At 45.1% G+C, this 13,594-nt stretch overlaps 1 protein-coding gene across 1 annotated transcript in view; it reads left to right on the top strand.

The window, feature by feature from the left end:
- The first annotated feature begins 250 nt into the window (after window positions 1-250).
- The window catches only part of eno1a (enolase 1a, (alpha)), a 38,310-nt gene continuing 24,966 nt past the window's right edge, over window positions 251-13,594 (top strand). The window contains exons 1-2 of the mRNA XM_039007801.1: window positions 251-384; window positions 6,508-6,602. Coding sequence (XP_038863729.1) covers window positions 6,518-6,602 — 85 coding nt within the window. The 5' untranslated portion in view covers window positions 251-384; window positions 6,508-6,517. The remainder of the gene's footprint in view (window positions 385-6,507; window positions 6,603-13,594) is intronic.

Genomic DNA, 13,594 nt, shown 5'->3' on the forward strand with positions numbered 1-13,594 from the left:
TCAGTTTCCTGCATCGTTACGTCACCCTCTCCGTGCCCACTCATGTTGGATCATTTCAACAATTTGTAGCCTATTACATTTCTGCTGCATTTAGTTTTTTTATGCGTGATATCCCTTACGTTTTGGGGGGTGACGCTAAGGTTTAAAAGACACCACATGTTTTTTTCCCCCAAGGCGTAGTCGTAGTCGTGATTCCGCTGGAGAACGTGCAGTATGTCTCGCACTCTCATGCCGCGTGAGTCTATCCTAGCCAATCAGATAGCGAGGTGGAAATCACTTCCTGGATTCTGTCCACTTATCAGCCCCGTGGACTGTCACGAGCGCCTTCTCTGTCGACTGAACGAGAGAGAACACTACCCTTGCACACGGTTAGGCCTGATAAAGGTAAGATGAAAACGTATATTGTATTTATTATTTTGCGGAATTAGTTTACTTAGTAATGACTATAATTGCTTCTTGTCTCAAATTTGATAAAATATCCGCTACTTTTAGACTATTTGTCTGATGACATTGTAGATGACATCTGATGACATGCCCTCTTCATCATCATCATCATCATCATCACCGAAAATGCCGAGTTCTCTCAGTGGTCTATATCTTTAGTCTTTTGTGTTTTCATCAGAGCTTTCAGTTTTTGGAATGCTATTCATGACATGATGTTGCCTGGCCATGTCTTGAAGCTTGGTAGCTAGTCTATTTTAAACTCTCCCGTCAGCTGGCGACATGTTACTCATTTAGATACAGCAGTGTGTGAGTCTGGGGGAGAGGAAAGGGAGTCAAGTTGCGATCACATAGCTAGATAACAGTGTTTTCTCACGACTGAAATACTCTGCCACACCTTTCTGTACCATTTTGATAGATGTTGACAGTTCACTATTGTTTGCTTGCCGTTCACTGGTATGCAGTGTGGCCAAGTTAGTACTAGATGTGGGAGGGTGTAGCTACAGAATGTAGCAATCTGTTGCTGAAACAATGTAGCCAACTGTGGTTATTTTGTGGTTCTCTTTCAGAGATGTTGAGAAATCAATGCTGCTATGTTACCATTTGCACATCGACAATGGAATAGACATAGAGCACGTTTACTTAGATAAATAGTTTCATTTACTATCTTTATTGATTTTATTTAACCTTTTATTTAACTGGGCAAGTCAAATTATGTTTTACAATGGCGTCCTACCCCGGCCAAACCCCGGACGACGCTGGGCCAATTGTACGCTGCCCCTATGGGACTCCCAATCACAGCCGGTTGTGATACAGCCTGGAATCGAACCAGGGTCTGTAGTGACGCCTGTATCACAGAGATGCAGTGCCTAAGACCGCTGCGCCACTCGGGAGCGCCTCGGGAGCCCCACCTGTTAGAGATAATTTAACCTCCTTGTCATACCCACTCAGAGATAATGAAAAACAGGTGAAGGCAAGAAGCTGAATTTAATCCTGGAATGTCAAGTCCCTTTTATAATTTATTTCATTGTGAGAAAGCCATTTAGGAGCCTATCAGACAAGGCAGACGGAAAAAGCATAACTAATGTGTTAATCCTGTGGTAGTAATAACAGCTATATGTTTTGTTTCCTTAAATGTCAGGTGACTTTAGGTGCTGTGTGGTCCGACTGTAGGCTAAACATTACTGTGCTATAGAGAGCAGAGTCGTGTCTCTGTATGCATGCGTCTGTTAATGCGGGCTGACAGTTGCCCCTCTGCCCTCCCTTTCTGTCATTTGTAGCCAGTGGCAAGTTTCCACACTATGGACATTTAAGGCCAGAGTATTTTCCATTGGTCCAGCAGGGGTTGGTTGGTGGAGTGTCTGTCTGTCGGGCTTTAGTGGCTGGGGCTGGAACATGGGGTTCATTCATGCATTTATAACAGTGGGGGTAGATGAACTGAAAGTCCAGGCAAATACAGATAAAAACAGATCTATACGCTATGTTCTGTATTGGGGGACATAGTCCAGTCACTCTAGTGCAGGGTTCATCAACTAGATTCAGCCGCGGGCCGATTTTTCTTGAGCGGATGGTCAGGGGGCCGGAACATAATTACAAATCATTTGTAGACAGTAAAATTGACTGCAAGAAGCCCAAACAGATATAATATTTGATCATTTCAAACCTTGCTTACATTTGTATACTATCACGTGTCTCTCTATTATGCGTGGGAATACTTGGGAACAAAATTAATATCACTTGGAGCTGATTTCCTGGTGTTTTTATAGTCTTTTCATGTCCAAGAATGAAAATTCTGAAAAATTTGCGGCGGCCAAATAAAACCACATCGCAGGCCAAATTCGTCCCTCGGGCCGCTAGGTTGGGGAACCCTGCTCCAGGGGCAACCAGGGCCTTGGCTGTGTTCCAAATGGTGCCCCATTCCCTATATAGGGCACTAGTTTTTATAGAGTTGGCATTTGGGAAGCTGAATATAGAGCCTCTGTCTGGTCTAAAATCTCTCTTTCCTCACACTTGAGACTTGGAATGTGAAGAGATAGCTGGGCTGCTAATAGACAAGAGAAATGCTCCGGACTAGGCTACATCACAGTGCATGTATAAGGTAAAGTAAGTAAGCTCACAAGCCAGGGTTAAGAAGACACAACCACTGAGGTACATGTACAGCGCATTCGGAAAGTATTTAGACCCCTTGACTTTTTGTTTTTGTTACATTTACATAAGTATTCAGACTCTTTACTCAGTACTTTGTTGAAGCACCTATGGCAGCAATTACAGCCTCGAGTCTTCTTGGGTTATGATGATACAAGCTTGGTACACCTGTATTTGGGGAGTTTCTCCCATTCTTCTCTGCAGATCCTCTCAAGCTCTGTCAGGTTGGATGGAAACCACCAAGACTCCTCCTAGACCTGGCCGCTGGGCCAAACTGCACAGCTATTTTCAGGTCTCTCCAGAGATGTTCAATCGGGCTCTGGCTGGGCCACTCAAGGACATTCAGAGACTTGTCCTGAAGCCACTCCTGCGTTGTCTTGTCTGGTTGCTTAGGGTTGTTGTTCTGTTGGAAGGTGAAACTTCGCCCTAGTCTGGTCCTGAGCACTCTGGAGCAGGTTTTCATCAAGGATCTCTCTGTACATTGCTCCGTTCATCTTTCCCTTGATCTTGACTAGTCTCCCAGTCCCTGCTGCTGAAAAACATTCCCACAGCATGATGCTGCCACCACCATGCTTCACATTAGGAATGGTGCCAGGTTTCCTCCAGACATGATGCTTGGCATTCAGGCCGAAGAGTTCAATCTTGATTTCATCAGACCAGAGAATCTTGTTCCTCATGGTCTGGGACTCCTTTAGGTTCCTTTTGGCAAACTCCAAGCGGGCTGTCATGTGCCTTTTACTGAGGAGTGGCTTCCGTCTGCCCACTCTACCATAAATGCCTGGTTGGTGGAGTGCTGCAGAGATGGTTGTCCTTCTGGAAGGTTCTCGCATCTTCACAGAGGAACTCTGGAGCTCTGTCAGATTGACCATCGGGTTCTTGGTCACCTCCCTGACCAAGGCCCTTCTCTCCCGATTGCTCAGTTTGGCCCGGCGGTCAGCTCTAGGAAGAGTCTTGGTGGTTCCAAACTTCTTCCATTTAAGAATGATGGAGGCCACTGTGTTCTTGGGGACCTTCAATGCTGCAGAAATAGTTTGGTACCCTTCACCAGATCTGTGCCACACAATCATGTCTCGGGGCTCTACGGACAATTCCTTCAAACTCATGGCTTGGTTTTTGCTCTGACATGCACTGTCAACTGTGGGACCTTATATAGACAGGTGTGTGCCTTTCCAAATCATGTCCAATCAATTGAATTTACCACAGGTGGACTCTAATCTATTTGTAGAAACATCTCAAGAATGATCAATGGAAACAGGATGCACCTGAGCTCAATTAAGAGTCTAGTTGCAAATGGTCTGAATACTTACGTGAATAAAGTTTTTCTGTTTTTAATTTATAATACATTTGCAAACATTTCTTAAAACCTGTTTTTGCTTTGCCATTATGGGGTATTTGTATAGATTGACGAGGAAAACATTTAATCTAATCCATTTTAGAATAAGGCTGTAACGTAACAAAATGTGGGAAAAGTGAAGGGGCCTGAATACTTTCAGAATGCACTATATGTTGTTTGTTCCACCAATGTTTTTGTCAAGAGCCTCCTGTTTCTGTAGTGAGACAGCTTGATGTACAAGTACACCCACTAGACAGGACATTAGCAATGCAGTAAATGTATACTGTAGAGTGAGAAATTACTTTGAACCAAAACGTTGTACTGTGAGGCTGTATGTTCCCTGTAAGGCCTCATACTGTATGTTCCCTGTAAGGTGTTATACTGTGTGTTCCCTGTCAGGTGTCATACTGTATGTTCCCTGTCAGGTGTCATACTGTATGTTCCCTGTCAGGTGTCATACTGTGTGTTCCCTGTCAGGTGTCATACTGTGTGTTCCCTGTCAGGTGTCATACTGTGTGTTCCCTGTCAGGTGTCATACTGTGTGTTCCCTGTCAGGTGTCATACTGTGTGTTCCCTGTCAGGTGTCATACTGTGTGTTCCCTGTCAGGTGTCATACTGTATGTTCCCTGTCAGGTGTCATACTGTATGTTCCCTGTCAGGTGTCATACTGTGTGTTCCCTGTCAGGTGTCATACTGTGTGTTCCCTGTCAGGTGTCATACTGTATGTTCCCTGTCAGGTGTCATACTGTATGTTCCCTGTCAGGTGTCATACTGTATGTTCCCTGTCAGGTGTCATACTGTATGTTCCCTGTCAGGTGTCATACTGTGTGTTCCCAGAACAGGGCTCCACGTTTTGCTCTTCATTGTAATCAGAGGGCTAATATCAATACTATGCACGCCAGCCCCTCTTGGCTAAGAGTTGCGAAGAGACTGACTGCATCAATTCTAGTTTTTATAAGAAACATTGTGTTTTAACAAAGCAGGACACACACACACACACACACACTTACTCCACCAGACAATCAACTACCTTTCATTTCAATTAGCGCAAGTGAACAGCAAAACTGTTGTTTTTTAAAAAACAGATAAAGCAACACCTCACGGCACAACGCCTCTCCCCCATGTGACCTACTTGTTGTGTGTATTTACTGACATGTATGTGGAACTGATAGATGCACACACACTGATTATCAGCCCCCCCAACCCCACCCATCAATCCCCTGTGTCTCCCTTTACATCCTCCCCCGCTCTCCCCACGACGACCAGAGAACCACACCCCTTCCCTGTGGGACTGAAAGGAAAGAAAACATATAGATATATATATATATATATATATATATGTATATATATATATATATATATATATATATATATATATAGATATATATATATATATCAGTATAACTGGTTTGTATATGTGGGGCTTCAGCTGAGATTGTTCTTTAGAGTCAAGTATATTTATCCAGGCCTCAATTGTTCGTTGACTAGCACCATTCATTTTCACTGTTGATAATTCTGATGTTATAACTTCTAATAGTAACTTTATCCACTGGTTAAATGGGGAGAGAGTGAGGTGGCGGCCATTTTAGAGCTAACATCCTCTTTCTTACTTTCTCTCCTCTCTCTCCTCTCTCTTCCACCCTCTTTCTCTCCTCTCTCTTCCACTCTCTTTCTCTCCTCTCTCTTCCACTCTCTTTCTCTCCTCTCTCTCTCCACCCTCTTTCTCTCCTCTCTCTCTCCACCCTCTTTCTCTCCTCTCTCTCTCCACCCTCTTTCTCTCCTCTCTCTCTACCCTCTTTCTCTCCTCTCTCTCTCCACCCTCTTTCTCTCCTCTCTCTCTCCACCCTCTTTCTCTCCTCTCTCTCTCCACCCTCTTTCTCTCCTCTCTCTCTCCACCCTCTTTCTCTCCTCTCTCTCTCCACCCTCTTTCTCTCCTCTCTCTCTCCACCCTCTTTCTCTCCTCTCTCTCTCCACCCTCTTTCTCTCCTCTCTCTCTCCACCCTCTTTCTCTCCTCTCTCTCTCCACCCTCTTTCTCTCCTCTCTCTCTCTCCACCCTCTTTCTCTCCTCTCTCTCTCTCCACCCTCTTTCTCTCTCTCCTCTCTCTCTCTCCACCCTCTTTCTCTCTCTCCTCTCTCTCTCTCCACCCTCTTTCTCTCTCTCCTCTCTCTCTCTCCACCCTCTTTCTCTCCTCTCTCTCTCCCACCCTCTTTCTCTCCTCTCTCTCTCTACCCTCTTTCTCTCCTCTCTCTCTCCACCCTCTTTCTCTCCTCTCTCTCTACCCTCTTTCTCTCCTCTCTCTCTCCACCCTCTTTCTCTCCTCTCTCTCTCCACCCTCTTTCTCTCCTCTCTCTCTCCACCCTCTTTCTCTCCTCTCTCTCTCCACCCTCTTTCTCTCCTCTCTCTCTCCACCCTCTTTCTCTCCTCTCTCTCTCCACCCTCTTTCTCTCCTCTCTCTCTCTCCACCCTCTTTCTCTCCTCTCTCTCTCCCACCCTCTTTCTCTCCTCTCTCTCTCTCTCCCACCCTCTTTCTCTCATCTCTCTCTCTCTCCCACCCTCTTTCTCTCATCTCTCTCCTCTCCTGTGTAGTTCCAGAACCATGTCGATCCTGAAGATTCACGCTCGTGAGATTTTCGACTCCCGTGGAAACCCCACCGTGGAGGTCGACCTGTACACCAAGAAAGGTAAGAGATTATACTGGAGCAGGGCTATCTGTACATTTTGTTCTCTCAAGGGTTTGTGTTCGACTTTGGGTGCATGCCTTGCAGACGCTGCCTTTGCCCGAATAATTTTTGGGACTTTTACTTTACATTATTAAGTCATGTGGCGTGAATGTTGTCCATACCACAGTTCTCTCTAATGGGGCAGTTTGAACAGTTTGAGCACCTTATCTAGGATATATTTAGCAACACTACTATCTGTACTGTGTCAGATTTGCTAATTCTTTTGTTTTGTTTAATGGTTTCATGAATTGATCACTTTAGAGTGATGAATACATTTTAAAGTGGGGCAGCAGTCCGTCAGCTTACGGTGAATAACACCTAGCAGAGCTAAGTGCCCCATGAGCTAATGAATCAAACATGTAATGTCCCTTGCAGGCAGCACTGGTCTGGCTCTGATAAAGTGCTCTGATAAAGTGCTCTGATAAAGTGCTCTGATAAAGTGCTCTGATAAAGTGCTCTGATAAAGTGCTCTGATAAAGTGCTCTGATAAAGTGCTCTGAAAGTGCCCTGAAAGTGCCCTGAAAGTGCCCTGAAAGTGCTCTGAAAGTGCCCTGAAAGTGCCCTGAAAGTGCCCTGATATGCTCTGATTTAGTACTCTGATTTAGTACTCTGATTTAGTACTCTGATAAAGTGTTCTGATAAAGTGTTCTGATTTAGTGTTCTGATTTAGTGTTCTGATAAAGTACTCTGATTTAGTGTTCTGATAAAGTACTCTGATTTAGTGTTCTGATAAAGTACTCTGATTTAGTGTTCTGATAAAGTGTTCTGATAAAGTACTCTGATTTAGTGCTCTGATAAAGTGCCAACTCACTGTGATACTGCTCATTGTGTCGTGCAGGGGAGGGCGGAAGTGGAGGAGGAGGAGGAGGAGGATTGTTTCCTTGGCCCACTCCTTTAATGTTCATGTTGTTTATACAGTGCATTCTGAAAGTATTCAGACCCCTTGACTTTTTCCACAGTTTGTTACGTTACAGCCTTATTCTAAAATTGATTCAATTGTTTTTTCCCCCTCAACAATCTACACACAATAGCCCATAATGACAAAGCAAAAACAGATTTTTTGAAATGTTTGCAAAAAGCGATTGCAGTCTCGAGTCTTCTTGGGTATGACGCTACAAGCTTGGCACACCTGTATTTGGGGAGTTTCTCCCATTCTTCTCTGCAGATCCTCTCAAGCTCTGTCAGGTTGGATGGGGAGCATCGCTGCACAGCTATTTTCAGGTCTCTCCAGAGATGTTCGATCGGGTTCAAGTCCGGGCTCTGGCAGGGCCACTCAAGGACATTCAGAGACTTGTCCCGAAGCCACTCCTGCATTGTCTTGGCTTTGTACTTAGGGCCGTTGTCCTGTTGGAAGGGGAACCTTCGCCCCAGTCAGATGTTCTGAGCGCTCTGGAGCAGATTTTCATCAAGGATCTCTCTGTACTTTGCTCTGTTTATCTTTTCCCTGCCAATGAAAAACATCCCCACAGCATGATGATGCCACCACCATGTTTGACCGTAGGGATGGTGCCAGGTTTCCTCCAGATGTGACACTTGGCATTCAGGCCAAAGAGTTCAATCTTGGTTTCATCAGACCAGAGAATCTTGTTTCTCATGGTCTGAGAGTCCTTTAGGTGCCTTTTGGTAAACTCCTAGCAGGCTGTCATGTGCCTTTAACTGAGGAGTGTCTTCCATCTGGCCACTCTACCATAAACACCTGATTGGTGGAGTGCTGCAGAGATGGTTGTCCTTCTGGAAGGTTCTCCCATCTCCACAGAGGAACTCTGGAACTCTGTCAGAGGGACCTCCCTGGCCAAGGCCCTTCTCCCACCGATTGCTGCCAAAGGTGCTTCAACAAAGTACTGAGTAAAGGGTCTGAATACTTATGTAAATATGATATTTCAGCTTTGTCATTATGGGGTATTGTGTGTAGATTGATGAGAACAATTATTTTATTTTATCCATTTTAGAATAAGGTTGTAACGTAATAAGGTTGTAGTACTTTCTAAATGTACTGTATCTCCATGAATTTAAAGTATAAAAATACTTATTAGATCTTGGAATTGGAAGAAGTAACATTAATTCCGGAACATTCCACATTATAAGTGATGGAAAGGTCAACAACTGCTTTGGTTAACAATAGCTTGTTGTTGACAAGACATGTACTGCCTTATTGGAATAAAGTGGACTGCAATGCAGAGGTTCCAATCACAAATATCATTGCAATGTGGAAACAAATATGTTCATCATAGCTCTGCTATGTTAATCAATAGTGTTAATCAATAGTGTTAATCAATAGGTATTTTAGGTATTCCAGCTCTTGGCCTGTCTGTTTCTCTGTGTTCCCACATGCTAATTCAAATCAATTCTATTCAAAATACAACAATTAACAAGACATGACATAACACCAATAGTTTTAGCTCCAGGCAGAGTGAGTTAGCTCCAGGCTAGTCCCCCTCCTACTGGCAGAGTGAGTTAGCTCCAGGCTAGTCCCTCTCCTACTGGCAGAGTGAGTTAGCTCCAGGCTAGTCCCTCTCCTACTGGCAGAGTGAGTTAGCTCCAGGCTAGTCCCTCTCCTACTGGCAGAGTGAGTTAGCTCCAGGCTAGTCCCCCTCCTACTGGCAGAGTGAGTTAGCTCCAGGCTAGTCCCTCTCCTACTGGCAGAGTGAGTTAGCTCCAGGCTAGTCCCTCTCCATCTGGCAGAGTGAGTTAGCTCCAGGCTAGTCCCTCTCCATCTGGCAGAGTGAGTTAGCTCCAGGCTAGTCCCTCTCCATCTGGCAGAGTGAGTTAGCTCCAGGCTAGTCCCTCTCCTACTGGCAGAGTGAGTTAGCTCCAGGCTAGTCCCTCTCCTACTGGCAGAGTGAGTTAGCTCCAGGCTAGTCCCCCTCCTACTGGCAGAGTGAGTTAGCTCCAGGCTAGTCCCTCTCCTACTGGCAGAGTGAGTTAGCTCCAGGCTAGTCCCTCTCCTACTGGCAGAGTGAGTTAGCTCCAGGCTAGTCCCTCTCCTACTGGCAGAGTGAGTTAGCTCCAGGCTAGTCCCTCTCCTACTGGCAGAGTGAGTTAGCTCCAGGCTAGTCCCTCTCCATCTGGCAGAGTGAGTTAGCTCCAGGCTAGTCCCTCTCCATCTGGCAGAGTGAGTTAGCTCCAGGCTAGTCCCTCTCCATCTGGCAGAGTGAGTTAGCTCCAGGCTAGTCCCTCTCCTACTGGCAGAGTGAGTTAGCTCCAGGCTAGTCCCTCTCCTACTGGCAGAGTGAGTTAGCTCCAGGCTAGTCCCTCTCCTACTGGCAGAGTGAGTTAGCTCCAGGCTAGTCCCTCTCCTACTGGCAGAGTGAGTTAGCTCCAGGCTAGTCCCTCTCCTACTGGCAGAGTGAGTTAGCTCCAGGCTAGTCCCCCTCCTACTGGCAGAGTGAGTTAGCTCCAGGCTAGTCCCCCTCCTACTGGCAGAGTGAGTTAGCTCCAGGCTAGTCCCCCTCCTACTGGCAGAGTGAGTTAGCTCCAGGCTAGTCCCTCTCCTACTGGCAGAGTGAGTTAGCTCCAGGCTAGTCCCTCGTACTGGCAGAGTGAGTTAGCTCCATGGTAAGGGTAGCCTACTGTACATCCTACAACCTACTAGAGAGAGCTAGCAGATCAGATCGTTTTGGGGGAGTGAAAATAGCTACTGTCTGTAATGGTACACTGCTTGGACAGCTCTACTATGTTACTGTAATGGTACACTGCTTGGACAGCTCTTCTATGTTACTGTAATGGTACACTGCTTGGACAGCTCTTCTATGTTACTGTAATGGTACACTGTTTGGACAGCTCTACTATGTTACTGTAATGGTACACTGCTTGGACAGCTCTTCTATGTTACTGTAATGGTACACTGCTTGGACAGCTCTTCTATGTTACTGTAATGGTACACTGCTTGGACAGCTCTACTATGTTACTGTAATGGTTCACTGCTTGGCCAGCTCTTCTATGTTACTGTAATGGTACACTGCTTGGACAGCTCTTCTATGTTACTGTAATGGTACACTGCTTGGACAGCTCTTCTATGTTACTGTAATGGTACACTGCTTGGCCAGCTCTTCTATGTTACTGTAATGGTACACTGCTTGGACAGCTCTTCTATGTTACTGTAATGGTACACTGCTTGGACAGCTCTACTATGTTACTGTAATGGTACACTGCTTGGACAGCTCTTCTATGTTACTGTAATGGTACACTGCTTGGCCAGCTCTTCTATGTTACTGTAATGGTTCACTGCTTGGACAGCTCTTCTATGTTACTGTAATGGTACACTGCTTGGACAGCTCTTCTATGTTACTGTAATGGTACACTGCTTGGACAGCTCTTCTATGTTACTGTAATGGTTCCTTCTGGTAAATGTTGGTCATACTGAGACACATGCAGTAGAATCAGTGTTTCCCCTGTAGTCATTTAGCAGCAGAACATTTGAATGGGATAGTGCTGAGATTTGAGCAATTAAGCCCTTTTTCTACTTACCCAGAGTCAGATGAATTCATGGATACTATTTTAATGTCTCTGCGTGCAGTTTGAAGGAAGTTGTCAACTAACGTTAGCGCAATGACTGCTAGCTGTTCCCATATACTTTCAGTCATTGTGCTAACGCTAGTTAGCAATGGCTCGCAAAACGACCTTCCACTTCTTCAAACTGTATGCAGAGACATACAAATGGTTCATTTTGACTCGAGGTGAGTAGAAAAATTGCTTGATTGTCAAAATCTCGCGCTATCCCTTTAAGATCAGAGTGACACGTTTCAACATGTATTTGTAGCACACAGAGTGACATTTAGAAATGGCAGTGAGTGAGTCTGGGGGAGAGGAAAGGAAGTCAAGGTGCAGCTTATATAATAGTGTTTTCTCACTACTGAAATACTCTGCCACACCTTTCTCTACCATTTTTAATAGGTGAAGACAGTTCACTATTGTTTGCTTGCCATTCGATGGTATGCAGTGTGGCCAACTACCAGTTGCTGACTGCCAGTTAGTACTAGGGTGTACAGAATATGAAATGCTGCAATCTGTTGCTGAAACAATGTAGCCAACGGTGGTTATTTTGTGGTTCTCTTTCAGAGATGTTGAGAAATCAGTGCCGCTATGTATGTTTCCATTTGCACATCGACACTGGAATAGACATAGAGCACATTTACTCAGATAAATATTTAAATAAATAGTTTCATTTACTATCTGTTAAGAGTTAATCATTAAACTAGGGAGTACACACAGCAAAATACTTCTTATCACACCCAAAGATATAAAATCAGGTGAAGGCAAGAAGCTGAATTAAATCCTGTAATGTCAAGTATTTTATTACGTTCTTCATTGTGAGGAAGTCGTTTAGGAGACTATCATCAAGTTCTATCCCTCCATTTCCAATCTGTCACCGCTGGAAAACAGAAAACCCAAACCAGGCTGTTTCCCAAATGCCACTACTTTAGCACGATTACTTTAAGTGTACCCCTATGATCCCTGGTCAAAAGTAGTGTACTATGTAGTGAAAAGGGGAACCATTTGACACACACACAGTACTGTAAAGTTGAATTCTATGACTAAAGTTCCATCATTCTAGTGTCAGTTGGGCTATCTATAAACAATAGTTATAGCTGGTGCTTTCAAAGTTGATTTATATTATATATTATTTGAAAGGTGATGTCATGACCTTTCAGAACCACTTGTAAAACAACGTTTAAAATCTATCAGGGTTTCCTTTTTTTAAAGCAATTTATACAGGTAATTACGATATGTATCCTAGAGGTCGAAGGTCAAAGTTGTGTTTTATCTGAACATTCCTGAAGATGTGCTTGATGGATAGCTGTGAACCCAAGCTTTCCAATTATATACTGGATGATTTAAAGGGTATACGTGAGCAATAAGTAACATTCATTCCGGAACATTCCACATTATAAGTGATGGAAAGGTCAACACCTGTATACTGACATGTTTTGTGATAGGGTCAAATCCATGGGGGAAAAGTGAATGGGAGGGATGAATGAAAGAGTAATAACACAGAGGAAGCTGCCATTGCTGCAGTGCTATCACACGTTTTACAACTAGGGACATAGAGATTCTAGAAAATCCCTATGGGACATCATCACCCTGAGTCCAACTCCAGTCCTCCAGTACCCGTAACAGTCCAACTCCAGTCCTCCAGTACCCCTAACAGTCCAACTCCAGTTCTCCAGTACCCCTAACAGTCCAACTCCAGTCCTCCAGTACCCCTAACAGTCCAACTCCAGTTCTCCAGTACCCCTAACAGTCCAACTCCAGTTCTCCAGTACCCCTAACAGTCCAACTCCAGTTCTCCAGTACCCCTAACAGTCCAACTCCAGTTCTCCAGTACCCCTAACAGTCCAACTCCAGTTCTCCAGTACCCCTAACAGTCCAACTCCAGTCCTCCAGTACCCCTAACAGTCCAACTCCAGTCCTCCAGTACCCCTAACAGTCCAACTCCAGTCCTCCAGTACCCCTAACAGTCCAACTCCAGTCCTCCAGTACCCCTAACAGTCCAACTCCAGTCCTCCAGTACCCCTAACAGTCCAACTCCAGTCCTCCAGTACCCCTAACAGTCCAACTCCAGTCCTCCAGTACCCCTAACAGTCCAACTCCAGTCCTCCAGTACCCCTAACAGTCCAACTCCAGTCCTCCAGTACCCCTAACAGTCCAACTCCAGTCCTCCAGTACCCCTAACAGTCCAACTCCAGTCCTCCAGTACCCCTAACAGTCCAACTCCAGTCCTCCAGTACCCCTAACAGTCCAACTCCAGTCCTCCAGTACCCCTAACAGTCCAACTCCAGTCCTCCAGTACCCCTAACAGTCCAACTCCAGTCCTCCAGTACCCCTAACAGTCCAACTCCAGTCCTCCAGTACCCCTAACAGTCCAACTCCAGTCCTCCAGTACCCCCTAACAGTCCAACTCCAGTCCTCCAGTACCCCCTAACAGTCCAACTCCAGTCCTCCAGTACCCCCTA

This window comes from Salvelinus namaycush, chromosome 14 (assembly GCF_016432855.1).
Source record: "Salvelinus namaycush isolate Seneca chromosome 14, SaNama_1.0, whole genome shotgun sequence".
Lineage (NCBI taxonomy): Eukaryota > Metazoa > Chordata > Actinopteri > Salmoniformes > Salmonidae > Salvelinus > Salvelinus namaycush.